Below are 27407 nucleotides of genomic sequence, written 5' to 3' on the forward strand. Positions count from 1 at the left end.
GTGAGAACCTTGCAGTTGTCTTGGCGGTGGTGTGACCTTATTGGTCGGCCTTTTCGGCTTCTTATGGGCCTCGTTGAATTTTTGTTTTTATTTTTCATTTTTATGTTTTCTCGGAGCTGAGATCTTTTTTTTTATTCGGCGCCAAACCCAGAATGTGGCTTGGTATTTGGATCAATTAGGTCCATTTATTTGCTGTCAGTACAGAGGCTACAGAGAACATGGGGGAAGCAGCTGAAGACTAGACTCGCATAGGCGAGGCTCGATTGGTTACAGTGGCACGGATATCAGGGAATTTTCCAAATAGCTCCAGGGTCACTGAATAGAGCGCCTTCAAAAAGAACAATTCCCTCTTCAATGGAGCCAGCGATCCCCTTTTTTTTTCCTTTTCCCCTCTACTGTACACAATACAACCCACGAAAAGGACTCGGTAAAGATTCCAAGGCGGTGGGCGTCTCTTACTAACAAAAAGCTCTACCTACTTACTTAGCACGTTGGTGGGTAGACAGGCTTGGTAGGGTAACAGGTGCCAAGCCAAATCTCCTGATCACTATGGGTCCATTTGCATGCACATGCGGCCACTCCAAAGTCCGTCTTGGGAAGCTGGAATTCTGTGTCATGCACGCCCGCCATTTTGGATATTGAAATTTGATTACTGCACAGTAACAACAGTACAGTATCGCATCAGACCCAATATAAAAGTTCCAGTCTGGTCCATGAGGGGAAGTTGACCCTGCACGTCAAAACAACCCAGTCACTCACCCCGTTTTGTGTTTGCTTTTCACAGCACAGTTTTGCTTGTTGGGATATTGTACGAATTTATCATCTAGCGGTAGCTACCTAGCCACTAGAACCTGGTAATAGTTTGGTAGATCTACAGATCACCTTAGTCATCGCTTCCAGGTTACGAGATAGGTAGTTAAGTACGGTAGGTACTATAGAACTTACTAGCAGCTTGGGATAGCTTGGGATTCCCATGTGACTGAATGACTGAATAATTTTCACAAATGGCGAACAAGTTAAACGACTCGACGGGGATCCGATCCCGTCAAGTCGGTTGATCTCCCGATGTGATACAGCTTAGTAACTGTACCATGTGGGGAGGGCAAATGGGCGGACTGGCGCGCAAGGTACAGTAGGTTTGCTCCGAATTGAGCAAGATATTCGCGGCTGTAGTTTAGCTGCATACGGTACGGAGTACGAATGTCACAGTAGAAAATTGCTGGCACAATACGGTCCATTTGCGAAAAGGTTAATTCTCCGTAGATCGGGTAAAACCACAGGAGTGCTGCCCGCGGGTAATGATTTGGAGTTTTTTTTTATCGCTATTAGTGAGCTACCTAGGTACCTAAGGTAGGTACCTAGTGTACTGTAATTACTCGGCGAAACCCTTTTTTGTTGACTTTACCCTGGACTTGTTCTGACCTGTCCTGCGCACTGTCAAGGAATTACTGGGCTTAGATAATCACCATACCAGTGATCTGTAGCTACAGCTTCCCATTCTTGGTACTCGTGCCCCGAAACTCAAAAGCCAACAAACGCAAATTTGATATGAGCATCAAATCAAACTTCATTGTGATGCGATATTTTTTGCACATGCCGAAACAAACCTTTCGATCTAACATCTTAAATAGGTCGTACTTTCACCGACCACAGTACCCGCAATTCCTCGAGGGACCCTGCGGCAGCAAAGTCGCCGAGTTCCTCGTCCCAACGGCGGTCGCTGTCATGGTCCTTTTCATCCCATCAGTTCCCGTCCAACCTTCCTCCTGCTGAGCTGCCGATCCATCTCTTCCTAGTCTCTTGCGATAGGGCATTTGCGAGACCCTCCACCTGCCGACGCTTCTCGAGCATACCAGCCTCTGAGCGACAGACCTAAATCTTTGGATCCGGTTGGGCCCGCGCCAGAGCGATGATGCTATGGACGAGCGCCGCAAGTTTTGTTAGAGCGTCACTGTTGGTCGATTCCTTATTGGTCGATCTTAGCCTTGACGTCCATGGGTCGAATGTCGTTGAACAAGCCATCTCTGTGAATGGCCAGGATAAATGTTTTGCACGCGTGAGACCCAGAGACGCTGCAACTCTGCGTCCATCATCTTATCGAGCTGATCTTTGTTCTTGCTGCGGGTCTTGAGATCAAGGACCATGTCCTGAGCGACCAGTGCGCCAGACTTCTGGATCTTGATCACATCCCTGTCGACCTCAGTTTCGACCGAGACGCTGGCGCGGCGCATACTCTCGGCCAAATCATGAGCAGAGATGTGCGAATTGGTCTGGTTGCCCACGTGATTCTCCGTTCTCCGGGCCCGCGCCGGCTCGTCATCGCCAGGACGATACCCTTCTCCGTCAAAGCGGACGAGGAACCTCAGGTTTCCGAACCGGTACCTCACCGTTCGCTGATGTCACTTCGTGCCCTTACGTCGGAATCCCATGTAGCGTAGTTTTCTAGGAATGACTGACCGAAGCCTTGTATGTCCGGGATAAGCTCCGTAGGGGAATTCTCTCTCTCTCTCTCTCTCTCCGGATCAGGAAGACCCTATCGTCGACGATCTCTACAAGCATACGAAACATTTTCCCCCAGCTATTGATGAATCGAATCAGACTCCCCGTGGTGCTTCCGCAAGCGGCAACATCAATTTGGTGCTGTGCGGGGAAATCTGGGGCGGTCTCGAGAGTTGCCAGGATGGCCATAGTGGCGATTGTCATTGCCTAACTTTCTAGGCCGCAACGGAGGAGGCGGTAGTCCTGGTTTAAGTTTACCCCCAAGTCTGTAGTAGTATTTGGCGCGCTGCTCAAGAGCCACACCGGTATGGAACCATGTTTTCCTCCCCCGTACCGAGCACTATGATTACACTTCGTCCACCACTGACCCAGTTGTATGAGGACACCAGGGTCCCGTCTTTGATGACGGCAGATCCCACAAGAGATCCTTTGCTGAGTCGGCAAGGTCTTGGACGCGCGCCTTCTCGAGTAATCGACCGAGCGGTGGCGGCGGGGCCTTGTTCACATTGGTAGTTTGACCCGCGACCGGGGCTCTCTCGACGGACCAGCTCTCAAGGTTTCGGAAGATTTTCGGCCCGTACGGCCGTCACGGAGATGCCAGGATGACATGTGTTCTGTCTGGTTTTCTTTTTGGTTCCTGATAAGGCTACCACGTAATACGTCGCAGGATATGCTCAAACTTTCAGTCCGGTTCTACAGATGATGAATAAAGTTTTGAAACGTTCCGATGGAGATAGGTTGCAGATAACGATTCCTCGTTGTTCGGATTTGGTTTTGTTAGACACCGAAGAAAGGCAACCGGTAACTTTGCCGTTGCACATGTCAATGGGTTCGGGTTCCTTGCTAGATATACGCTTTTCCAACCAGTCAGGCATAATTATCTGCCGGTGTTCTAGGCATAATCCGCTGCTGTTTGTTGTGTTCTGTCTTCTACAGCCTCACTTGAATGTGGCCTGATCGCTTCATTGTTGGCAACCAAGCAACGCAGGAGGCCAACCAGTGAGTGGGCATTCTGTAGCCTGATAGGCAACCTACATCGGTTAGACTCCCGTTGGGCCTCAGAGTTGATTGCGACAGTGCATTTGGCTTGCCACACTGCATGTATTCTCAATTCCAATTATTGCGTAAAACTAACTAATTATCAGAGTTGAGAGTCTCTTCAGACCGTGGAGGCCCTTTTGATCGGGCTAACACTGTTAACAAAAACCCATAATGTTATCACGTGCAACCAGCATGATTAGCATCAATGTGTAGAGACTATTGCATAATATTGCATGTGCTCAACATCATTCATCCATCCTTGGACACGGACACGGATCTTACCTTGCTCAAAACCGAGCCGTATGTACTGTATCGCTCAACACTATTGTTCTTTCTCAACATACTTCAACATGAGATGAATGACTTGGGAGCTGTAACTAGAAGCACTTGTTTTGATGGCAGGAGTTCGGCTAGTATTTGACAGACCCCTCCCAGTCTACCGGTACTTGTGGACATGTCGGCGTACAGAATACGAGTGCCTATAAATACATCCACCTTGCTCGTGACCAAACTATCCGTGCCCGACCTTTGCCCATTGCTATTGCACCGTACTAGAGCTTCTCGCGTGCCATCTGTAGCGTCATCATGTCCCTCATATCACCAGGTGACTCGACCTTGTCGTTGTCCAGATACTCTCGCCCCAACCCAAGTTTCACGCCGCCAAAAGACCTTGTAAAAACCCGCAACCTCCGCAAACACTACAGGAGCCTGTTGGAGGGAAAGACCAAGATCCAATACCCTGAAGATGCCATCCTCTTCATCGAAGCCCTCCACTACTACTCTCCCGACCGGTGCGTCGAGTCCCTCGTCAGCAGCCCCCATGGCCTAGATGCGGTACGGAGCTGCGTCCAGATCGATCTGTCGCCAGTCTTCATCCAGGCCCACACACTTGTGCTCGTCAGCTACTTTTCAGACCCATCCATCGCTACCCTGGCCGACGGCCACTTCCTCGGAGAGGTCCTGGACGCCATCTTGTCCCCACCTACCTTTTGGCAGGCACTGGTTGCTTCTTTTTTTGGAGGCTTTCTGCATGGAGGGAGCTTGCTGCCGTTTGCTTGGCTGGTCTGCGACGTTGCAACCAGTTCAGGTGGCAGTGACAATGACTACAATTTTATATCAGACATCAGGGCGATACTTGAACAGGGTTCTCTGTACACAGCCGCGTCTGCCGACGTTCGATACCTGGCGTTCAAAGCCCACCAAGCAGTCTACCCGCTCAGTACCCCTGGCATGGCGGAGCAGTTAGTACGCTCCGGTGAAAGGGCCTCAAGTGAATTGGCGACAAGTCAAGACATGTCCGGATGCCCGAGTCCAGAGCGGTTCTTGTTCAATGCCCAGGATAGTGAGTTGGACAGGCGCTCTCACCTCAACCTGGAGCTCAACCGCATGAGATGGGAGCGCCAGTCTACATACAGCCAGCAGCTGCGGGAGATCAAGGATCAGGTGGAGCAAGCACAACGGGTTATGCAGGAGATAATCAAGGAGGAAAGGAGTCTAGACGAACTGGCGCAAGAGGTTAACAACTTGAAAAATCTCCAAGAGGCCGTGAAGCGCAAACAAGAAATCAAGCTATCCCAAGTTGCTGTGGCTGTTGCCAGCAGAGCGCCCACTCCTCCCCCGACGGACCGTGGGCCCCTGCAGAGACTCCCAAGCAAGGCTAGGCAGGAGTGGGAGCATCTGAAAAGAGCCGAGGGTGCCCAGAGCGCCGCCCTGGATGATCTGATGGAGATGACGGGGCTTGAAGAAGTCAAGGAAGCTTTCCTGACGATGCAGAACATGGTGGATGCAAAGATGCGCCAGAATGTCTCTCTGCAGGGTGAGAGGTGGGGTGCTAGTCTGCTTGGAAATCCTGGAACAGGTTAGTCCACCTTGTTTCCTATGAGGAAGATATATGGCATGCTAACATACAGGCTGGGTCACTGCACAGGCAAGACCACCGTTGCAAGGCTGTATGGCAAGTTTCTCACGTCCGTTGGAGCCATCGCGGGTACAAGATTCGAGGAGACAACGGGAGCCAAACTCGCTCACCTCGGCGTCTCCGGCTGCGAGTCTCTCATCGCCGATATTCTGGAGTCGGGAGGCGGTGTTCTCTTCGTTGACGAGGCGTATCAGCTCACTTCAGGCAACAATCAGGGCGGTGGCGCTGTGCTTGATTTTCTGCTAGCAGAGATCGAGAATTTGGTTGGTAAGATCGTGTTTGTCATCGCGGGTTATGACAGCGATATGGAGGCTTTCTTTGCACACAACACGGGCCTCCGGAGTCGATTTCCCCACCAACTGCGCTTTTCCGACTATACAGACGAAGAGATCCATTATATCCTCCAGCACAAAATCGACAAGCGGTATAATGGGAAGATGCGTTGTGAAGGCGGACTCTCGGGATCCTGTTGTCGAATGGTAGCAGAACGGATCGGTCGTGGGAGGGCAAAACCAGGCTTTGGAAACGCGCGTACGGTTGAAAATGAGGTTGTGAACATCCTGCAGAGACAGGCCACCAGGCTGGCGCGTGAGAGAAGAGAGGGTCTCAAACCCGATGACTTGTTTCTCAGCAAGGAGGACTTGCTTGGTGTGGACGTCTCAACGCCGGCAACAGATGACGATGAGGCCGGTCCAAGTGAAGTGAAGCAACCCGAGCGCGGGCGGCGGCCGGGGGAGATGAAACGAATATACAGCATGCGGGCTGTCAAGGGCGCACTCCTTTCGCTCGTCGGTGCTGCTGAGGGTGACAAAGCGCCTCCTAATCGAGAGCGGGCATCTTCTCGTTGAGTTGATAGCTTGTTACGGCGCAGATGGGTACCTGAGGTAGGTAGGTAGGTAGATATCTAAGTACCTATCTGCCTACCTAACTTGGTCTAGGTGGCTATGTAAGGGCCCGCTTTCGAGCTGTTGGCTAAGTAGACTACAGGAGCGGCCTTGGCGCCTATGAAGCAACAAGAGGTTAAAGAGCTAGAGGAGAGAATTAGAGCAAAGGCCTATGTAGAATGGATGACAGAATTGAAGGCCGCCTACCAAGGCGAGAATAGAGAATAGACATTAGATAGTACCTACTTAGGTGTCTTTCTAGGTATCTCGGGCAGTAATGGGTGGTACGTCAGCAAGTCGCTTTGAGGAACCGAATGGAAATGAATGACGAACAGCAGCATATGCCTGTTTCGAGGCTAGGTGGCTTTTTTTCGGGAGCGAGAGCAGAACTGCCTAAGGTATCTTTTAATGGCCGACATTGTTCGCACAAGACAAGCGCATGGGAACTGAGAAAATGATCGAAAGCTGAGTGGTCTCTGGTAAGCTCATCAGTTCGCCGGTTAGCTGTCGAAAAAGAAGAAGATATGGTCAGTCAGGAGAGTGCGCAGGCGAGTTCTGGGCTCGTCAACCCAGGAAGAAGTCGAAAAATTTCGGGTAAATTCCTGGGGCCTGCATGGGAGGGTACCCAGATTGCCCAGTATGTCTCCCAATTCAGTACTTTCCTTGATCCCTTTGTCCGTATTTGGAAGGCACGACGTACAACCCAGCCCGAAACTCCTCCTGTAGTTGGAAATTTGACTCCACCTCGTGTTGAAAACGCACAAAGTGCAAAGCAAAGAGACATGCGATCATGTAACCTCCAAGTCTTCCTTGGAGGGAGCACAAAGCAAAGCCACCAGACAGACCATCATCATTGTTAGGTGGTTATTTGCTTATTTGGAGCCTCAGTCACCAAAACAAAGATATCAGCACCACAGTCACGATGCCGAATCGATCGCCACCCAAAAACAAGCGTTCTCGTATGCACGAAATGCTCAAGAGCAGACCCGGTGATTGGTTTCGTGATTCAGATATGAGCTTGCGAGACCAAGAGCTTCTTCGGAGCCCCAACAATATGTTTTCCTATGACAAAGACTGTTTCGTGCGCAAGATCGTAAGTCCTTGAACAAAATGAAGATCCACAATGCAAGCGAAGATCGGTGTTCAGTGCTAAATTTCTGTGCATCAGGTTTACAAGCAGCCAACCATGCCATTTACCATGGTCGGTTCCTCAGTCCATTTTGTTATCTTGACCTTCAGCATACCTAGTCTAGACCTTGTCTGACATCATGTTTACAAATTTAGCTCGATTGGATCGTCGAACACGACGAGCTTTGCAAGAAACGAATCCAGGAAGCTGGGGGTGTCCTTGTCGGCTTTCCGGAAACTGCTATGCCATCCTCAGTATCCCCTCCTTACCAGTCAATGATCATCAACGTCAACATCAGGGGTGCTCCTGGTGGTTCCTTTGACTGGGGCTATCTAACTACCTCGCCGCAGAACGTGCGGATTTTCAAGGGACCCGAATATACCTGCTCAGCTCACTCGTGGGATGCAATGATACTCAAGGACTGCTACGCCAACACAAGCAATCTCCGGAAGATTGAAGCCATTGCTGACCGCCGCTGGGATATCTTGGCCATGAAATTGTGCGAGGACATCAGAGGTTCGTTTGTAGCCTGCTCGCTTTGCTTACATAGACGGTGAAGCTGACAGGAAATCGCGCCGGTAGCTCCTTGGCTGGTGTTTTCCATCAGAGACCCTGGACCAAATCTTGTTACCAACGGATCCTGCTACACTATCCCCCGGGACTATGATCCTCTTATGAGAGCAGGTGCCATAGAGACAGTGGTCAACGGAAACACCCAAACTACCGTCCCAATCTTCCCTGCTGTTCCGGGCCCGGAAAGTGAATTCGATTATTGAAACGATACCGCCATCCCGGAAGATTTGATGTGCAAGATGAATGGCAGCATTTGTGGTTTCCGTATCTATTGTCACTGGCGAGAAGTAAGATCCAAAGTGCCTCGTCTGATGATTAGTATTCTCGCTGACAAATTATTGGACTAATTAGGCGAGCCTCAAACCTTCATAGATAAACAATGTCGCTACAATTTCGTCCAAAGCCATATCAACAATGCGGGTACACTCCGCACCACTGAAGCGGTTGGAGATCAACATAGATATCCGGGTAGCCCCACAGAGGTCAACGCGATGTGCGTCGGACCTCAGAAGTTCTAGACTAGGTCAACTGGAGCCAACTACTGACACGCATATGGTTGGTCATACAAGAGTAACGAACAGCCGAGGCTTTAGGAAAAATGGAAACATACCGGAACCGGAGTATGGAGGTATACCTTGGCCTGCGGCACCAACGGAACTAGGAATCCTTGGTAGTTGCACGGCCATTTACGACATATGAGTTTAGCATAAGGAGTAGCTCAGCGAGAAAAATGATACCGTCTGATGAGGTGATGGCGTTAATGGCAGTTCCTATGGTTAAACAAAGTTGGCCTTGATAGATTAGTCAGATCCGGCCCTTAACTTTTGGACAGGCTGAGAGACGCACAGTTGGCACCTGTCAATACTTGATTAGATACCTACCTTAACTAGTTACCCGACGGGCTATGTGTACCAAAGAAGATGTTTCCTTTTTCCTTTTATTGCAGACGCTATTCTGTTTCTGTCGGATCCGTGCCGGTTTGCCGGTAGCAAGGAACGATCAAAGAGAAATTCAGCCGTTGACTCGGCCTCGTGCGTGGAAGTTTTTATGCCCATCATGATTCGACATGTTCAGGCACCGGGTATGGTGTATCTTCGGATGAGTCCGCAAGCTTTTTTTACGGCAACAAGAATTGTTGTAGGGGTTGTGTAGATGCTGCATTACTGACCCGCGACTCCGGAGGTTCCCCAGCTCCCTCCGGATTACAATCTGGACGAATATTAGACAGTTAGCTGTGCAAGTCAGGCAGTCGGTACTGAAGCAAGCGAAGGAAGATTGTATGAGACAAGTTTCAGCTCAAAGACTATACAACTTATCCCAAAAATACACATCTTGTCCCCGCTGGCCGGACCGCGCCGTACGGGGATGGTTAGCCGCGTGCGTGTGCCGGAGCCAACAGGGGCACATCTTCCATGCTCTAGTCATCGAGATCTATTTTTATATTCCGGAGACCTCTAGTATAAAAGGAAGCTGCTTCCAGTCGGACTCAGACTCAATATTCTATTAGTATTTAGTAGCTGAAATACAAAATCTAGATCTGGCAATAGCAGTTGCTGACTGGATTCTATTGTGCTAACATCTTCACGACAAACACGCGAATAAAAGAGCATAACCAAGAAGAGAATACGGTCCGGGATTTTGCCTCTGGAAATCAATCTCGCGACGATGGCTGCGTCCGCCTTCTCCCCCGAAAATATCCTGCTGGGGTTCGCAGGCAAAAGTACCATGGGGCGGGTCACCTACGCCATGCAATTGGTGGGCATAGGGGTAAGTCTTTCGGATCATTGCTTCGCACGGGTCAAAATAAATACACTGGTTACTGACGGTGTGGAATCGCTCAGGTTGCCATTTATTGGATCATCCTGGCCACATACCGGCTTTATTTCCACCCGCTGGCCAAGTTCCCAGGCCCGCGCATCCGCGCCATCACAGGCATGCCCTATCTGTACCAGAGCTACGTCGAAGGCACGTTTGCGAGAAAGGTGCGGGCTCTGCACGCCGAGTATGGCAACGTCGTGCGCGTGGCGCCCAACCGACTGGCCGTCGATGGCGTCGTGGGGTGGAAGGATGTGCACGCCGTCCGAGCCCCCAGTCCCGAGATGCCAAAGCTGCCCGGCTACTATGGACCGGACTCGCACAGGAGTCTTGTGGCCTCGCCCACTCGTGAGGGCCACCAGCGCCACCGCCGTGCGCTCGCCTATGGCTTCAGCAACACGGCCATGCACGAGCAGGAGCCTGTTATCACCTATTATGTCGATATGCTTATTCGGCAATTGTCCAAGAGGTCCAAGGAGGGCCCTCTCGACATGGCCATGTGGTTCAACTTTCTGAGTTTTGATGTCGTCGGTGATCTGGCCTTTGCGGACTCGTTCAACATTCTGAAGAAGGGCAAATACCATCCATGGACCAGCAACCTCATCAAGGGCATCGAAGGGGCGACCCTGAACCGTTTCTTCCTCTTCTCCTCGCCGCTTCTCGCACCACTGGCCCTGCTAGACTTGAACGGCACCATCAAGACGTTTTGGGAAAACCGGCGGATTGCCGACTCCAAGACCAAAGCCCGCATCGATCTGGGGCCCGACCCCCCAGTGCAAACCGACCTCATCGGCCGCGACGGCAAGCCGGTTGTGCGCAAGGACTTTGTGGGCTACATGCTGCGCTTCAACCAAAAGGCCAGCAACGAGGCGCTGTCCGAGGTCGAGATGAAGCGCAACGCCAACATCATCATGAACGCCGGCAGCGAGACCACGGCCACCGCCTTGGCCGTGCTCACGTTTATGTTTTCTCTGCCCGAGAACCGCATCTGGATGGAGCGCGCCACTGAAGAGGTTCGCGCGACGTTCAAGAGCGAGGACGAGATAAATCTTCACTCCGTGTCCAACCATCCCTTGCCGATATTGCGTGCCTGCTCCGAGGAGGCCCTTCGCTTCCACCCACCCGCCCCCGACATGCCTCCGCGTCTTTGCCCCGGTGGTACCGTTGGTGATTATTATGTACCCAAAGGAGTAAGTTTTTTCTTTTCTTTACCATGCCATGCGATGCCATGCCCAGGTATCGACAACCCCAGTATTAACACTTGTTTTCTCTACCTGCGTAGGCCATTATCCAAATATCCCAACTCGCCACATACCACAACCCCGACCACTTCCTGGAATGCGACGACTTCCGGCCGCAGCGGTTCCTACCTCCAGACCACCCACTGTACGAGAAGCGATTCGCCAACGACAACTTTTCAGTGTTCAAGCCCTTTAGCTACGGCAACCGAGACTGCATGGGCAAGAACCTGGCCTACATCGAGATGCGATTCGTCATGTGCCGGATCCTCTTCCGCTTCGACTACCTCGGCTTGGACTACAAGGGCGGCGCCACCGACCAGTGGCTGAACGAGCACCGAGCCTTTATCGTCTGGAAGAAGCCACCCTTGATGGTCATCTTTAGGGAGAGGGAGGGGTTGGTGCCGTTGGAGCCTCCTGAGGATACAGACGATTAGAAAATCAACTGTTCAGACGAAAAGACTGTTGAAGATTTCTACTCTGCAGGCGGCGACCTGGGGGTGTGGTTTGTTTGTCGACGGATCGTCAAATTCTCAAGGCCCAAATTTAGTGGCGGGCTCTACTGGCGGGCCTTTGTTCTTGTTTCTTTATTTTTTTTTAACTCGGGGTTTTATTTATATTTGGGCACCACGTAATCATCCCTCCACCTGTCTTGAATGATGACTAGCTGTGCCTCTTGCGTCTGCTTAAAGTAGGCGTCCTTCTCCGTGTCCCGAAAGTCTTCTCTATCAGTATCCATAAAACCTTCTTTGGCCATGGATCGCGGGACGATCATGAGGGAGCGACCTGCAAACACGTGAAATAAGGTCAGTCCAATCTTTGATCTCTTTTGCATGACTAGCAAAAAATGTAAAAAGAATGCAAAAAAAAAAAGAAAGGAAAAAGAGGGGGTGGGCAGAGAGTGGAGGATCTGATCTTACCATCAATGGATCGGTCACATGCGATCCTCATCATACAAGCCGCAACATCTTCTTGTTCACCAAAAACGACCCCTTTTTCCATCAACGACTTTTCGTATTCGGCACTTCGGATCGCACTGCGGATGTAGCAGGGTGCGACGTAATTGATGCGGATGCCCTGTTCCCAGCTGCTGCGGCGGGCCGTCTTCATAAATCCAAGGAGTCCTGTTTTGGTTGTTTCTTTGGTGTCAGCCTTTTTGAGACCAGCAGGCAGCCATCAACTATCAGATGAGTTGATTTCAAAAAATATTGAAACGAAACAAGCACAAAAAAAAAAAAAAGCTAACCGTATTTGGTTGCAGTGTACTCCCAGTTGGCCGGCGAGTCAATGTAAGCAACCATGCTCCCTGTAATGATAAAGCAGCGGTCGCGGTCTGCTGACTCGGGCTGCTTCCGAAAGTAGTGCACAGCCAATTTCCACGTGTACAGGGTCCCTACTAGGTTGACATTGACGATGTTCAGGTCCGGTTTTGCCACTTCGTCATTTGGATCTAACAATTCCCTCTCACTTGTCAGCAATTTAAACCTTTTTTTGGATGACAGGAAAAACGACAAGAAGTGCCATGACGAAAATTGTACAAAAGTCCCGGTCGATCCGAACGACCAAAAAAAAAAAAAAAAGAGAAAATAAAATAAAATAGAACGAAAAAGCTCACCATGCAGGGTCCATAAACTATCTCCCGAGTTCCTGCTGATGCCCGCGTTTGCCAAGACGACATCGACGCTCCTGCTGGGACTCCTCGTCCTGGCCGTCTCGAACACGGCCTTGACCTGATCCCAGTCGCGAATGTCCACCTTGACAAAGACGCAAACCTCCCTCCCGTCGGCGGCGGCGGCGTCGTTGAGCTCCCTCTCGAGCTCGCGGCCGCGCGCGTCGTCCGAGTCGGCAATGGTGACAAAGGCGCCCGCCCGCACAAAGTCGCGCACGCACGCCTCGCCCATGCCGTTGGCCCCGCCCGTCACGATGACGGATTTGCCCGCCGCCCGGCTGCGGTCCGTCGGGATCGTGTGGTCCACCGGTCCCGTGTAGGTGTACTTTGGCACCAGCATCGCGCGTTGTTGGGGAGCCCCGGGCGAGGGGGCGTCGTGTTGCGTTGTAGAGTCGGCCACCATGGCGTCGTGAGTTTTCAGAGATGGTGCTTCTTTGGCAAAGGAAATGAGCGAATGTTTGTGACCCTGTTTGTTTGACCAGACTATCCGTCATTAAAAAGGTATTTATTCTTGGGTGATATTGTTTATGGATAGCTTTTGACGTCTTTCTTCTCGACGTCCCTACCATTTTGGCAAGGCCTGCCTCTTCCAGAGGTCTTATCCTTGTGTATATGTGAACAGTTCTCCACTGGTCTATCGGCGCCAAGGTGCCCATTAATCTTTTCCCTGTGCACATCGCCCGTCGTCGACGATCATGAGATCCAGTGTGGGGTGGCGGATGGGGTAAACGCGATGCTGGCCTCTCAATCCAGGTTTGCCGAGTGTGCAAGGGAGGAGTGCCGAGTTGAAAGCGGTAATATTGTTGTATGTTTCTGTGGGGAGGCACCGCCGCCAAAGTAATCCTGGCATTGCATAGGAGCCACTATCACGATATGGTTGCAACGTTGATGGATTTTGGAGCCTTTTAGCGCCGATATGGAGTGTGTCTGATAATTCGGTGCGGGAGTATGAGTGAGTGTGTGCGAGTGCTGGCTAGGCAATGTGCGCTGGCGGTCATGATAATTATCTACTTGGGGGCTGTTCGTGCCCCCTCAAGTACCTACCTTACCTACCTTGCGGAGTAGGTAGGTAGGTACCTAAGGTAGGTACTACCAAGTACTGTACATTGCTTCTTCCACATAGAAATGACTGCAGTTGCCCCGCCCAAGCGCATAGCCATAGCTATGTGGATGCGAATGCACAAGTAGGTAGGTGTGTGCTCAAGGTTCATCGGATATCAAACTTACGACGTAGTCAGCGTCAGTTTCCTTCTACACATGGAAAAGAATTGCTATCAAGTCAGAATCTTACTTTTACACCACACAACTTAACAATGGCTGAACTTCCGCTCACAATGTTCGCATGGCGGAAGCACCGGGGAAATCCCGAACCGGTCAGAAGCACCCACTCTCTCTGATGGATGGCCATAAAAAAGCTAACTATACTAGGTCTGGGAAGAGGTTCCCCTCCCTAAACTATCGCCAACGGGCGTCCTAGTCAAGATGCTGGCGACTGGAGGTCCGTGACGCCGTCATTCTAGGGAAGTGTTGATCTTGTCAGGACAATGGTTGATTGATTGAACTCCTTGGACACGTAACAGTTTGTCGAAGTGATCACTCTCTCCTTACCCGAGAGGTCCAGCCGGCATGGTTCCAGGAACGCTTCACACTGGTCAGAAAAAGCAGCAAAGTCTTCCGCAGGGGCGATTCTAGCTGGCGCTGATAAAAAGTACCGATTTCTCAGGGCCATGAAGGATGCGGGCGGATTGTGCAAATGGGCAAAGACACCAAGGAGGCCAAGGTCAAAGTAGTGAGTTTAAATTCAGCACACCAAAAAAGGGGTCGCAAATCAGCTCACAAATCCTGTCAAAATCAGGGAGATCTCGTGGCCCTATATGCAGTTCCGGGATGTGGAGCAGGCGACTGCCCCGAGTGCTCGCGTGACCTGCCCCAGATATGTGAGGTGGGACATCACTCGGGTGTCGGCCAGGATGGCTTCTATGCACCCTACGCCCACGTCGACATCCGAGGGGTTGTGCCTGTTCCTGACGGTAAAGAGTCCCCCTCCAGAGAGACAGTGGACATCGTCTCCACCGGCATGGATATCTGACAGCCTCGATCTGCAACAGGAGTGTCGCCCGCGCAGGCCGCCGTGGCCACCGACGCCATCAACACGGCCTTCCACGCCATCACGCGCCGGGCAGAGGTCCAGCCGCACGAGACCGTCTTCCTCTTCGGCCTCGGCGGGCTGGGCTTCAACGCGCTGCAGGTCGTGCGGCACATTGGCGCCCGCGTCCTCGTCAAGGACGTCAAGCAGTCGCGGGTCGACGACGCGCGAGACATTGGCGTGCCGCCCGAGGATATCGCGCCGCTCGACGTGACCGTGGATGAGTTTGTTGCGAGACGTGGGCTGCACGTCGACACGGTTTTGGATTTCGTCGGGGCTCACGACACCTTTGATGCGGCGCAGAGGATAGTGCGCAGGGGTGGCAAGATTCTCTGCGTCGGCAGCTTGGATACGGAGAATACGGTCAGTATGAAGATTGGCACGAGAAAAAGGTTGTCCTTCATCTTCTCGTACGCTGGGCAGGTCCAGGACCTGGAAAAGGTCTTGGATTTGGTGGCCAGGGGAGTGATTCGGCCGCAGGTGCAAGAGAAGCGTTTGAAGGACTTTCCAGACGTCGTGAGGGATCTCGAAGCGGGCAAGATTGATGGCAGAGTAGCCCTGATGCAGGACGAGTAAGGAGAACAAAGGTCTGGCAGATTCTATTAACACGTACGTATGTGAACCTTTTCAACCATTGACGCTCGCTCCTTTGGGCAGCGTTATAGAAGTCGCAGCGGTGGTCCCTGCGTCCACAGGCAAAATGGCACCCGTGATCCATCTGGAATGATCCGAAGCAAGAAACACGACTGCGCATGCTGCATCCCAACCGCTACCCTCAGTACCCAGCAGACTCCTGCCCTTGCGGGCCTCTCTGACCTCCTCACTCATCCCACCAGCGTACATCATCGGAGTATATAGCATCTGCGATTGAGCAGGTTCACAGTCAGTATCGATGTCGTCTGGGCTCGTAGATGCTAGCAAGTCCGCACTCACCCCTGGACACACGCAGTTCACGCGAATACCATCCTTGGCATGATGAGCCGCCATAGCCCTCGTCATGTTGACGACGGCACCTTTGCTGGTAGGGTACAAAAGGTGCGGAGTGCCCCCGAGCATGCCCGCGACCGAGCCCATGTTGACTATGCTGCCCTTGATCTCCACGCCGTCCTTGTCGCGCACCATGGCAGGGATGGCAGCCTTGGCCATGCGCACCATGCTCGACACGTTGACCTCGAGGCTCTGCGCAAACTTTTCCAAGTCCACCTCGACCGCCGTGCCCGGCGCGCCGCCCACGCCGACGTTGTTGACCAGGACGTCCAGCCGGCCGAACTTGTCCAGGGCGAGCTGCACGGCGGCGTCGCAGTCGGCCTGCTTCGTGACGTCTCCCTGCATGGCGATGGCTGTGCCGCGACCGGGCTTGGCGTTGACCATGTCCACGGTCTTGTTCGCCCAGTCGAGGTTCATGTCGAGGCACACGACATTGCAGCCGTCGTCGGCTAGGAGAATAGAGATGGCTCGTCCGTTGCCGATTCCGGAACCTGCACATCCGGCTCCCGTGACGATGGCGACGCGACCGCGTAGGGAGCGGGAGGGCGGTTGGTCTGGGATATCGGAGGACATGACGGCAATGTGCTTCGGGGTGTGCACTCCTTTTGTTGGTAGGGACTTTGCTATCTATGGTTGTTGATTGTTGGAACTAGGTCTAGATTCTTAGACCGAGTCCATTCGAGTGGATTACTCTTTTCTCAGCCAAGCTGGAGCTTGTCGTCTCGTTGGACTGATGTTTTCGCAATCCATCTTGGGGTCTATCGTCTATTGGTTCGTAGAAACTGGCTCTAATGTAATTATTGATCGTCTGGTCTCGGGGGTAGCTGGAGCGCGTGGTCTTCAAACGCAGCAGTGGTCGGCAGTAGCTAAAAATGCGGGGATGAGATCCAGTGTGGGCTTTGTGGACTTGTGGAGGGATTATTTTGGAGAGCCGAAGATCGCCGTTGTTGCGAATACCGGACCCCACCTTGCCCACTTCTTAGATCTGGTTCTAGAACTAGACTTGCAGCGAGGAGCTACCCATATTTAGCGATAATATTGGAATATTAGCGCTTTGATATGCCGGTGCCAACTAATCTTAGTATGCCAAGGGGCTTCGCGAACCAGTGGGTAGGGAGGGGTCAACCGTAATCCAGCTGAATCCAAAGGGTTCTAAACCTGAGTGCGATCTTTTGTTCCAAACTTTAGTTTTTCTTGGGTATTACAGCCTTCTGCCTGTCTCCAGTTTTTTTTACTGCACATCAACTGCTACCGCAATCAATTACCAAAAACTAGCTCAAAATCCTTGTACTCCCTCTCCTTGACATCATTGCACCTCTTCCTATAACCAGGCGCTGGTCCATTATACCTCACCAAAGACCTCTTTTGTTTGTGCTTCAAGTTTGTGTTGACGCCCGTCATCCAAGAATCCACCTCGTTTATCAACATGCCTACTCCGGACGATTCGACATGCTCGTACCACGCGTCGGCCTTTTCTTGGGTTGCTTCGACGCGGAGGACGTTGCGGTCGCGCGCAAATTGGATCAGGTCGACTATCCACTGGCACGTATACTCTATCGATCGGGGGATGTTGCCAAACATTTGATGGGGGCCTGTCGATGGTGATGACCCTGGTTAGCTGCTGTCCGTTGTCTCCGTTTGTTCCCCTCCGGTGCGACCACTTACCCATTGCCATGAACATGTTGGGAAACTTGGGCACTGCCACTCCCAGATATGTGGAGATGCAGTTTGCCCAAGTGTCTTCCCAAAGTCTCTTCCCGTCCACGCCCTGGATGTCGATGGCCCTGAAAGATCCCGTAGTTGCGTCGAACCCTGTGGCGTAGATGAGCACGTCCAGTTCCAGCTCCTCCAGCTTGGGCTGGTCTCCATTGCCGTTTGTCGCCGGAGCAGCAAGCCGAACCCCCTTTTCCGTAATTCGATCAATGGGGGTCTCTTTCAAGTCAACAAGCCTCACGTGCGGCTCGTTAAACGCCTCATAGTAACCGTTCTCCAGAGGGACACGCCTCGTCATGAAGCCGTGACACTTGGGGATGAGCTTCTCCGCCACGGCAGGATCCTTGATGCGCGGTCTAATTTTGCTTGCAATAAAATCGCTATACAGCTTATTGGCCTCTCTGTCCATAAAAATGTCGACTGGGATGCCCAAAACCTTGGCGAAGCCAGGCTTCAGGTAAAGCTCCTCAAAGTGGGCAAGCAGTTCTTCCCGATCCCACTCGGTTGTTTTCTTGGGGTTGACCTTGTGTACAAAGCATGACGAAGATTCCAAGCAGGCCTGGAAGATTTCTGGATATCTTTTGCGAATGTCGTTCATCTCTTCGGGAGAGATCTTGCTGTTGCGTATCGGCGCAGTCCAGTTGGGGGTTCGCTGGAACACGGTCAGGCTGCCGCAGTCCTTGTATATCTCCTGGATCGTCTGGATGCCCGTCGCTCCCGTGCCGATGATACCAACGCGTTTACCCCGCAGCCCTACCTCGTGGTTGCCGGGCCATCTAGCCGTGTGCCACGCTTCTCCTTTGTAGTCGTCGACGCCTGGGATGGCGGGCAGGGTGGGCTCGTTGAGGATGCCGATCGCCGTGACGACGTAGCGCGTTGTGTACTCTTTCCCATTTTGGTCCACCAGAAGCCACGAGTTGCTGTCGTCGCGGAACTTCATCGACTTGATTCGTGTGTTGAACTGCATGGACCGCTTGAGATCGAACTTGTCCACCATGAAGTTGACGTATTTTAACGTTTCGGGCTGTGGCGCAAAGTGTTCCGTCCAGCTCCATTCGTCCAGGAGCTCTTGTGAGAAGGAGAAGATGTACGAAAAAGACTCGGAATCGAACCGAGCCCCAGGGTAGCGGTTCCTAGTGACATTGTTGTTTGTCAGTTTAGGATGTGCTGTGGTGGGCTTTTCTTTTTGACCGTCAGCGGACCAGCTCACCAGAACCATGTGCCTCCTGCTGCTTCGCCTGCCTCGATGGCCTTGACGCGCAGGCCGAGCTCGCGCAGGTGATGCAGGCTGTAGATTCCCGACAGCCCCGCACCTATGACGAGGACGTCATAGTCCAGGTCCTTGTTTGCTTCCTGAAAGGCCGACATCACGAGAGCCTGTGTTGGTGATCGGAGACGAATGTAACTGCAAAAAAAGACAGCCGGGATGAACACGATCGGAGATATCACCACGGCATCCGAGCCAAGGCGTTTGGAGACCTTGGAGATATCGCAAGAATGGTATACATGATCAGCTGGGCTGAGCTTTGGAAATGTGACAGCGATGGGTCCAGCCCGATAACGGGTCCCACGGCCAGTTAGTCATTCACATGAATAGAAAAGCAGTGTCAGTGATGTGCATCGACTTCTTCACCGATCGGTGGGGATGGACCCTCCTTCTGTTTCGCTTCCGTCCGAACATGACACAGGGTTTTTGCCTGGTTTCTCAGAGTCTTGACAAATAACAGGTCACGCGGTTCTTCCAGTTCGAGACTACCGATGGATTCCTGTTCTTGTCCTGGTTCTAGTCTGCAGTGGAAAACCTTATCTGAGGATCCTTGTCGTATTGAAAAGCCTGCCGCTTGCAGGCTTTTGGGCTTCCGGCAGGCAATAATTGCCGGTCCCGCAACGAGAAACGAAATAACGACGGAGACGAAAAGAAAAAAAGGGTCTCATCGTCCAGATTTGAACGTCTCCAAACAAAACACCAATTAAACCCCCTGCGCACCTATACCAAGCCCTTGGTCCTCCAAAAAGTCTCCAAGTCCCGCAGAAACGCCCACCTCAGATCCTTACCCCAACCTTTGGCCTTCCAGTCGTTCAAGCTCCGAGGGAACTGCGGCACGCCGCTGTCCCGCACCGTGCCGTCGTGGGCCACAATGACAAACACGTCCTCGATGCAGTCCAGCTCCTGCAGCCAGCTGACAGTCTTGTTGGCCAGCGGTATGTCGTGCCCAAACGTCATGTCGTAGAGCGCATCGGTGGCCGCGTGCCCGCGCGACCTCTGCAGCTCCTCCCATGCGTGGCCGGGACACAGCGCGGGCAGCAACGACGATGGGCACGGGTGCGGTGCTATGCTGGCCGGGATGGGCAGCTGCGGTGACGGCCGGAAGATGCCGGCGTAGTGGCACACGTCGCCGCCTAGGAGCACGAACGTGGAGGTCGGCGAGGTGGTTGTGCGCGCGAGTCCGCAGAGGTGTCCGACCGCATGCCCCGGACTGTCGAGCAGGTAAAAGGACCCGTCGCCAAAGTAGTCGTATGCTGGGAAGCTCCCTATCTTGAGGGCCCGAGGTCCATCGAATGTGATCTCGCGGAGGTTGCGGTTTCTGTGCGGGTTGCCTTCCTTTTAACAGGGGGTTTCTTTTTGGGCTATTGACAAGGCAGTGATGGGGGCTGCTCACGCATAGTCGCTCTCCTGGATCGGAGACTCTGGGTTTGCCGGTGCTCCTGGGAGCATCGCCTCTTTAAACCCCGGCCCAACTATCAGATCGGTCGTCTCGGGGAAAGATTGAGGATTGCCGATATGGTCCCAGTGCCAGTGGGACCAGATGACTGCCTCGATCCCCCGAGGATCGACACCTCCGTCTTCCAGAATCTCCACGACATCCTTTTCTACCCTAATATCGTAATTGGTCGTTGGTATATATTCACAAATGTTTTTCGAGTAGCCCGTCTCAAAGTCCTTGCGGATGCCCAGGTCGAATACAAGCTTGCGACCGGATGGACGGTGCTCGATTAGAAAGGAAAAGGACGGCAGTGCGGGGAACTTTTCGAGTCCAGGCACTGGTGGTGCCATAAAGCGGCTTAGAACTGCTGGGCCAAAGTTGACGGGGTTGATTATCTTGACGGTCACCGATTCACTGCCAGCGGGTAGTGCAACCCGGGTGTTGCTGTCTGAGGACGTCATTGGGATCTGCGTACGGTGGGTATTCCGAATGTGATTGATACTATTTTTAATAGTTAGTCACTAGGTAGGTAGTCAGTAAGAGTATTATGCAGAACTACGAGGCGTTGTACAGTGTCTACCCTTCCCCATTCAGGTCCTACTTTTTTTCCTTGAAATCGAGATCAAAGACAGCCAAGGGATCTATGGAGCTATTCCACAGGTATCCAGTGGGAATATTTATGCCCAAAGAACAAAGCGTCAAGGGCGGCAGGCTGGCTGCCCTGCCTCTCGGGTTGTACCGCTAGTCCGTTACCCACGAAGGTGGACCTCTGCGATATGCCAGTGAACCACTTAAATTATGCCTACTTTTGCGTTGCAACCTTGACGTATTAAGTTTTTCTCGCCGGTGGATATGATGGAACCGGCAACGCCGTGTTTGGAAGTCGTTGAGTGATGCACCCTACCTATACTACATGCACATATCTCCATCACAGATGGCTCAAGGGATCGAGTGGGACCAAGCGGTAGCTGCCGAGATGAGGTCGGGTCTGAGTGAAGAACAATTGGTTCGTCGATGGAGGAGGGCCAAGTTAGTTGAGGGCCGGGTACCAGCGCTGTTGATCTGAGGGAGAAGAGGAGGTATGGTACCTAGGTAGGTAGGGGCTTTAGCTCTTCTGGGGTAATTGTCGTTGATCCGTTCAAGCCGTTATAACCAAGCATCCCAACTTTAATTTTTTTCTTTTTCGTCCCTTGCATGTTCGTCTGATCTTTTTTTGCCAGTCTGCGCTGATATCCTTTTCGGTTTCGACGACGCCGGGTTTGCCTTGCTTTCATCAACACGTGAAGAATTTGACTTTTGAGTCAGAGCGCGTCTGAAAGCACCATGGCCGATATCGAAAAAGTCACACAGCCTCGAGCTGTCATCAGTGACACTGATGCTCCATCAAAAGAAATGGACGCTGCAGCTGCTGCCAACGCCCTCAAGGTCCTCGTCAACTACGATGGGGAAGAGACTTGGACAGAGGAGGAGGAGGCCAAGCTGAGGAACAAGGTGGACTGGAAGTTGATGCCAATTCTTTGCATGTAAGTTGTATGCAGGTCTTGACAGCCAGATCCGCCCAAGGTACCCATGGTAAACGTAGGCAAGGTATCGATTGCTAACATTTTCAACTTTAACGTCAGTACATATGGGCTGCAATACTATGACAAGGCCATGCTTTCGCAGGCTGTAAGTTTCCAAAACTAGACCGAATACTACTCGTTGGATTGTCTGACCGATTGCTGGCCACCACCAAACACACAGGCGCTCTTTGGCCTCCGGACCGATCTCGGTCTCACTGGCGATCGCTATGCGTTCTCTGCGTCCATATTCTATCTCGGCTTCATCATCGGCTCCTATCCTGCAATGTGCGTGCTTTTGTTTTCTTGCACCATGTTCCCCACGGTGAAGCACCACCAAATCTAACCAGTCGATCCTCAGGGCCCTTGCACAACGCTTCCCCATCGAACGAGTGGCCTCTGGCATAGTAACACTCTGGGGAATATGTCTCCTCCTGACCATTGTCTGCAAAGACTACCAAGGTCTCTATGTGGAGCGGTTTTTCCTGGGTCTGCTCGAGGCGGGCGTAAGCCCCATGTTTATGCGTAAGTTGTATCCTGCATCCGTGAAATTCCTCACGCGAGACCTGCCCTTTTCTGACTCGAAAGCTTCCAGTCATTGTTGGCATGTGGTACAAGAAGGCCGAGCAGGCATGGCGCATGGGTATCTGGTACAGCTGCACCGGCTACGTCACGATCTTCTCGCCCCTCGTGAACTATGGCTTCGGCCTGATAGGAGGCGGTGTCTCGTCGTGGCGGTATATGTATATCTTTGGAGGCTGCTGTAAGGATCTCAAAGTTTTTCTGAAAATTCCCCCCTTTGTGATCGAGTAACTCTCAACTGACTGCGGACTAGTGACCATCCTGTGGGGCATCGCCCTCCTCTTCCTCCTGCCGACAGACCCTGTCACCGCCAAGGGCTACACCCCTCGTGAGCAGTACATACTGTCTGCGCGGCTGCGTGAGAACAACGCCGGCATGAGGAACAAGACCTTCAAGAAGGAGCAGTTGATGGAGCTGTGTTTTGACGTCAAGTTCTGGCTCATCTTTGCGCTTGCTTTCTTGTCCATGATTGCAAATGGACCCATCAGCGCTTTCGTTCCAATTGTTAGTCTCTCCTCCGAGTGTTTGTGATGACGACCTAGCATCGACTAATCTCTGATATGGATGAGCAGATCATCAATGGCTTTGGCTACTCAACTCTCAACTCCCTGCTCCTCACAATCCCCATGGGATTCTACGGAGGCTCAATCATGCTCTTGCTGTCATATCTTGCGTACCGGATCAAGAACTGCAGAACATGGCTCATTTTCGGGGCTCAGTGCGGCACAGTCCTGGCATCTCTGCTGCTATGGTTGCTGCCACTGTCTGCCAAGGGTGGGCTTTTGTTCGCCTGCACCATCTTGCCATCAATCGGCGGTGGGTACGCCGTCTTGATGGGTCTGCAGATTGCCAACACGGCTGGGTACACCAAGCGCTCGATCGCGTCGTCTGGGCTTTATATTGGCTACTGCCTAGGTGAGTCTTCTCTTGCCAGTTCAATGATGTCTGCACATTTTTCAATGTTTGTACAGGCCTTTTTATCTAACATTGGACTTTCATCTCCCAAACAGGAAACTTTGTCGGACCTTTGTGCTTCAAGGCCTCAGACGCCCCTCGGTACCCAATGGGCTTTCTGGCAGTGGTGGTGACCAACGTCGTTGGCGCTATCCTGATCGTGGTTTACCGATACGTGTGTATTTGGGACAACAAGCGTCGTGATGCTACCGGTATCGCGGAGGGTTTCGACCATGCTTACGCAGACGAGGGTGACGTGAAGAACAAGCAGTTCCGCTATATTTTGTAATGTTGGGTACCTTTCAGGCTTGCCAGCTGAATTTGTTGTTTAATGAGGTAAAGACGGCAAAATGCCAAGGTCTTATTTTAACCAGCAGTCTTTTTTTTTTTTTTTTCTCTTTCTTTTGGCTTGTGATTGTAAGAAAGGATGTGTACGGTAAATGTAAAAGCGTCGATGCAAAAGAAATTGATCCACCCAAATTCATGGGCGTTCCGATATCACTCTGAGGCTCTCATTGCGCGTGCATCTGATCTTATTCTCTTTCTCTATTGTCCAAAACCTTCAACTTCCGTAATACTTCCTGTCCCGCATATTTGATGGTTATCTACCTACCTTAGGCACCTGAGGTATTCGCTCGAATTCACAAGATGATTGCGGTTTGATTGTTGAAATTCTCTCTCTTGCTTCGCAGCAACGACATAGCCGGCCCCACTTCATCATGAACTACCATGTGGGTACCTTGCCTTCCTGCAGCTCATGACCCCACCACAAAAAAAAAAGTTCGAGCTGCTATTCCGCGATCGCAAGGCCAATGCGATTTTCCATACCTCCAACACACTACTTTGCAGCGTCAATCCTGCACCCGAAACCTCACAATGGCCAAAAAATCAAAATCTAGCGGCGGCGGCTCCGCATCCGCCAGCTCGACCAAAGTCACAGATGCTCGGTTTGCCAACTTCGAGTCCGACCCCCGTTTCCGACTCCCCTCGAAGCGCCAGACCAAGACCAAGATTGACAAGCGTTTCGCCGGCGTCTTCAAGGATGAGGAGTTTACAAAAACCGCAAAGGTCGACAGATACGGCCGCCCATTGTCGGGCGAGAAGCACAAGAAGGCACTCAAGAATTTGTACGAGCCTGAAGACGAAGAGAGCGGCGACGACAGCGACGACAGCAAAGAGGACGAGGAGGGCGCAGACATTGAGGTGGAGGATGACGAGGTTGTGAAGCGCGCTCTGCGTGCAGCAGACAAGAAGTACGACCCTGCCCGCGGCGGCGGTTTTGAATCTTCCTCGGATGAGTCCGACTCGGATTCCGACGAGGGCGACGAGCCCGAGGTCGAGGAGGAAGAAGCAGGGGGCGCATCAATTCAGCGCTTCCAGGACGAGCAAGCAGATGTGCCCCTGGGTGAGGTCACCAACAGGATAGCCATTGTCAACATCGACTGGGATCACATCAAGTCGGTCGACCTGTTTGCCGTTTTCTCCAGCTTCGTACCAAGTGGCGGGAGGATAGAAAAGGTTTCAATCTTTCCCAGTGAGTTCGGCAAGGAGCGCATGGCACAAGAGGAGGTAGAGGGTCCACCCAGGGACATCTTCAAGAAGAACACCGAAAAAGAGGACGAGGACGACGAAGAAGACGAAGATTCGGAAGACGACGAGAAGATCAAGCAGGAGCTTCTGCAGGAGGGTGATGACCAGGATTTCGACACCGACGCTCTTCGGTCATACCAACTCGATCGGCTGCGGTACTACTATGCCATCATGGTCTGTAGCGACAAGCACACTGCCGAGACTATCTACCGCGAGGTGGACGGCAGGGAATACCTCGCATCTTCCAACTTCCTCGACCTACGATTCGTGCCCGACGACGTGACTTTCGACGACCAACCACGTGACGAATGTACGGGCGTCCCTGCGGGATACAGGCCAGTAGAGTTTGTCACGGATGCTCTACAGCATTCCAAGGTCAAGTTGACCTGGGACACGCACCCGGACGAAGCGGCGCGCAAAGATTCGATCAAGCGAGCTTTTGGAGGAAGCCGCAACGAGATTGCCGATAACGACCTCAAAGCATATCTCGCGAGTGACAGCAGCGATGACGAAGAAGACGAGCCCGTAGCACAGGGGGCTGGTGGAGATGAAGAAGAAGCACAGCCTAAACTATCCAAGAAGGAGCTTGCACGTCGCAAGATGCGAGAGGCATTGGGCTTCAAGGATGGCGATGAGCCCAAGAGCTCCAAGTCATCGGGTCCCGTGGGCGGCATGCAGATCACATTTACGCCAGCATTGTCCGGCAAGCCAGAGGCCAAGGAGGAGGAGGAGGAAGAGGTTGAGGAGACTACGATCGAGAAGTACAAGAGAAAGGAGAGGGAGCGCAAAGAGATGAAGAGGGAGAAGGCCCGCGCCAAGCGTGAAGGACGCGACCCAGAAGCTGTCGTCGAAGCTGAACCGCAGGAGACCGAAGACCTCGGCTTTGATGACCCCTTCTTCCAGACAGAGGGTGGCGACGAACCTTCGGTGACAAAATCGTCCATTCGCAAGGAGGAGCGGCGCAAGAAGAGGGAGGCCCGTGAGGCTGAGGAGAAGCAGAAGATGGAGGAGCGCGCTAACCTTGAGCTTATCATGGCCGACGATACTGGAGATGCGACCGCGGCGGCCAAGGCATCATCCAAGATGAGCCACTTTGACATGAACGAGATTCTCAAGCAAGAAAAGGCCAGCAAGAAGAAACTCAAGGGCAAGGCGGCCAAGAAACAAGCGGCCAAAGATGCTGCCGCCGGGGAGAAGAACCTACTACAGAACGACTTTGAGATGGACGTAGACGACGACCGTTTCAAGGCTGTGTTTGACGACCACGAGTTTGCCATTGATCCTTCGAACCCCAAGTTCAAGGCAACGACTGGAATGAAGAAGCTGCTAGAGAAGGGACGGAACAAGAGGAAAGGAGTCCACGATGAAGGACAGGATGACGCAAATCAGAGGAGCTCCAAGAAATCCAAGGCTAGCGGAGGTGAGCTGTCAGGGCTCGTGCAGTCTGTCAAAAGAAAAGCCAAGAAGGCCTAAAACTAGTTCTAGAACAATGATGGCAAAAACACTGTAATCCATAGCAATTGAAATCGAACTAATGACCACGAGCTTTCTTCTGCGTTGGCAATAATGGCGCCGGTTCAATTGAGCTAGGTACCCTCCGGATACTTACTTACCTCTACACAGCTGTGCCTCAGTGTTACAGTCACGAGGACTCTCCGTCGACCGTGAATCCTATTGGATTTACTGTCAGCACTATTTACTCCGTAAATGCCGCCTTTTCCATTTCCCAGTCGAACCGGGTAAATCCTGACCGACAAAGGCCAATTGGATGACACGGCAACCCCGGACGACAATGCCACAAAGAGGAGCGACACAAAGCCCAACCAGAGAAAGAATCTGCAGCGGCACGGCAGCCGGTTCGCCCTGGTCATTTCTCGTATTTTCTGCCCCTCTTTTGGACCAGTTTTTCTTACCGCATACACCAGATGCACAGTACCGAACTGTAGTATATGTATGGTACTTTGACCGAGTTGAATTTAGATCAGGCTGTGCTGTTTTGTTTTGCTTGCGCCTTAACCGACTTTTTTCGTGCCAACAAGTGCCTGAATCTTGCAATCATCCATCGGCTAGCAACCTTATCGAAAATCATCTTTTTTTTTTCTCCATCGCACAAGGCCGAACCCGCGCTAGCCGTATTGTGCCAGCGTTACCGCCGACTGGAATTTCGGTCGATTGGACCTGCATTGCAACGTAGTGGGCTCCAGTCTACGTCAGGACTCGTCACTGTCAGTGAATTCAATTGCAGCTAGTTGAGCGCAAGAGAGACATTTAATTCTGCTGCGGCTTTTTGTGTGGCTCGTATCGCGTCGACGTCAGGTTCCATGCAGCAAGTAGCGTTGGTTCTGTGCCATTTTGCATCTCAGAAAAAATAAGACACTCACGCCATTCAAACTGTCACCACTTTG

General features: G+C 52.2%; 11 protein-coding genes across 11 annotated transcripts; 6 read left to right on the forward strand and 5 right to left on the reverse strand.

Annotated features, from left to right (window-relative positions):
• Window positions 1–1640: 1640 nt before the first annotated feature.
• MGG_00061 (uncharacterized protein) lies at window positions 1641–2688 on the reverse strand (the record flags this gene model as incomplete). The annotated part of the gene is made up of 3 exons (XM_003719032.1): window positions 1641–1915; window positions 2072–2393; window positions 2458–2688. 3 exons carry the CDS (start codon window positions 2686–2688, stop codon window positions 1641–1643), a joined length of 828 nt encoding a protein of 275 aa, XP_003719080.1.
• A 1358-nt stretch (window positions 2689–4046) lies between these two features.
• Window positions 4047–6772, forward strand: MGG_11680 (AAA family ATPase). Its single transcript, XM_003719033.1, has 2 exons — window positions 4047–5398; window positions 5468–6772. The coding sequence occupies exons 1-2, from the start codon at window positions 4126–4128 to the stop codon at window positions 6304–6306; spliced, it is 2112 nt and encodes a 703-aa protein (XP_003719081.1). The 5' UTR covers window positions 4047–4125; the 3' UTR covers window positions 6307–6772.
• Window positions 6773–7264: 492 nt separating this feature from the next.
• On the forward strand, window positions 7265–8028 carry MGG_11681 (uncharacterized protein; the record flags this gene model as incomplete). The annotated part of the gene is made up of 2 exons (XM_003719034.1): window positions 7265–7435; window positions 7627–8028. 2 exons carry the CDS (start codon window positions 7265–7267, stop codon window positions 8026–8028), a joined length of 573 nt encoding a protein of 190 aa, XP_003719082.1.
• Window positions 8029–9709: 1681 nt separating this feature from the next.
• MGG_00059 (isotrichodermin C-15 hydroxylase) lies at window positions 9710–11534 on the forward strand (the record flags this gene model as incomplete). Its single annotated transcript, XM_003719035.1, has 3 exons — window positions 9710–9811; window positions 9886–11049; window positions 11142–11534. The coding sequence occupies 3 exons, from the start codon at window positions 9710–9712 to the stop codon at window positions 11532–11534; spliced, it is 1659 nt and encodes a 552-aa protein (XP_003719083.1).
• Window positions 11535–11707: 173 nt separating this feature from the next.
• Window positions 11708–13169, reverse strand: MGG_00058 (uncharacterized protein; the record flags this gene model as incomplete). The annotated part of the gene is made up of 4 exons (XM_003719036.1): window positions 11708–11883; window positions 12018–12221; window positions 12344–12547; window positions 12713–13169. 4 exons carry the CDS (start codon window positions 13167–13169, stop codon window positions 11708–11710), a joined length of 1041 nt encoding a protein of 346 aa, XP_003719084.1.
• A 1284-nt stretch (window positions 13170–14453) lies between these two features.
• On the forward strand, window positions 14454–15736 carry MGG_00057 (R-specific carbonyl reductase). Its single transcript, XM_003719037.1, has 3 exons — window positions 14454–14555; window positions 14622–14796; window positions 14875–15736. The coding sequence occupies exons 1-3, from the start codon at window positions 14520–14522 to the stop codon at window positions 15486–15488; spliced, it is 825 nt and encodes a 274-aa protein (XP_003719085.1). The 5' UTR covers window positions 14454–14519; the 3' UTR covers window positions 15489–15736.
• MGG_00056 (short-chain dehydrogenase/reductase SDR) lies at window positions 15372–16761 on the reverse strand. Its single transcript, XM_003719038.1, has 2 exons — window positions 15846–16761; window positions 15372–15773 (listed from the first exon to the last, which is right to left on the reverse strand). Exons 1-2 carry the CDS (start codon window positions 16470–16472, stop codon window positions 15540–15542), a joined length of 861 nt encoding a protein of 286 aa, XP_003719086.1. The 5' UTR covers window positions 16473–16761; the 3' UTR covers window positions 15372–15539.
• A 223-nt stretch (window positions 16762–16984) lies between these two features.
• MGG_11682 (phenylacetone monooxygenase) lies at window positions 16985–19405 on the reverse strand. The gene is made up of 3 exons (XM_003719039.1): window positions 18823–19405; window positions 17565–18745; window positions 16985–17491 (listed from the first exon to the last, which is right to left on the reverse strand). The coding sequence occupies exons 1-3, from the start codon at window positions 18978–18980 to the stop codon at window positions 17157–17159; spliced, it is 1674 nt and encodes a 557-aa protein (XP_003719087.1). The 5' UTR covers window positions 18981–19405; the 3' UTR covers window positions 16985–17156.
• A 194-nt stretch (window positions 19406–19599) lies between these two features.
• On the reverse strand, window positions 19600–20778 carry MGG_11683 (metallo-beta-lactamase superfamily protein; the record flags this gene model as incomplete). Its single annotated transcript, XM_003719040.1, has 2 exons — window positions 19600–20197; window positions 20273–20778. The coding sequence occupies 2 exons, from the start codon at window positions 20776–20778 to the stop codon at window positions 19600–19602; spliced, it is 1104 nt and encodes a 367-aa protein (XP_003719088.1).
• An 862-nt stretch (window positions 20779–21640) lies between these two features.
• MGG_00054 (uncharacterized protein) lies at window positions 21641–23701 on the forward strand (the record flags this gene model as incomplete). Its single annotated transcript, XM_003719041.1, has 8 exons — window positions 21641–21840; window positions 21940–21985; window positions 22061–22164; window positions 22238–22401; window positions 22472–22639; window positions 22712–22962; window positions 23031–23373; window positions 23469–23701. The coding sequence occupies 8 exons, from the start codon at window positions 21641–21643 to the stop codon at window positions 23699–23701; spliced, it is 1509 nt and encodes a 502-aa protein (XP_003719089.1).
• A 518-nt stretch (window positions 23702–24219) lies between these two features.
• Window positions 24220–26657, forward strand: MGG_00053 (uncharacterized protein). The gene has a single exon (XM_003719042.1). The coding sequence runs from the start codon at window positions 24289–24291 to the stop codon at window positions 26473–26475; it is 2187 nt and encodes a 728-aa protein (XP_003719090.1). The 5' UTR covers window positions 24220–24288; the 3' UTR covers window positions 26476–26657.
• Window positions 26658–27407: the final 750 nt, after the last annotated feature.

The sequence above is a fragment of the Pyricularia oryzae genome, chromosome 5, assembly GCF_000002495.2.
Source record: "Pyricularia oryzae 70-15 chromosome 5, whole genome shotgun sequence".
NCBI lineage: Eukaryota > Fungi > Ascomycota > Sordariomycetes > Magnaporthales > Pyriculariaceae > Pyricularia > Pyricularia oryzae.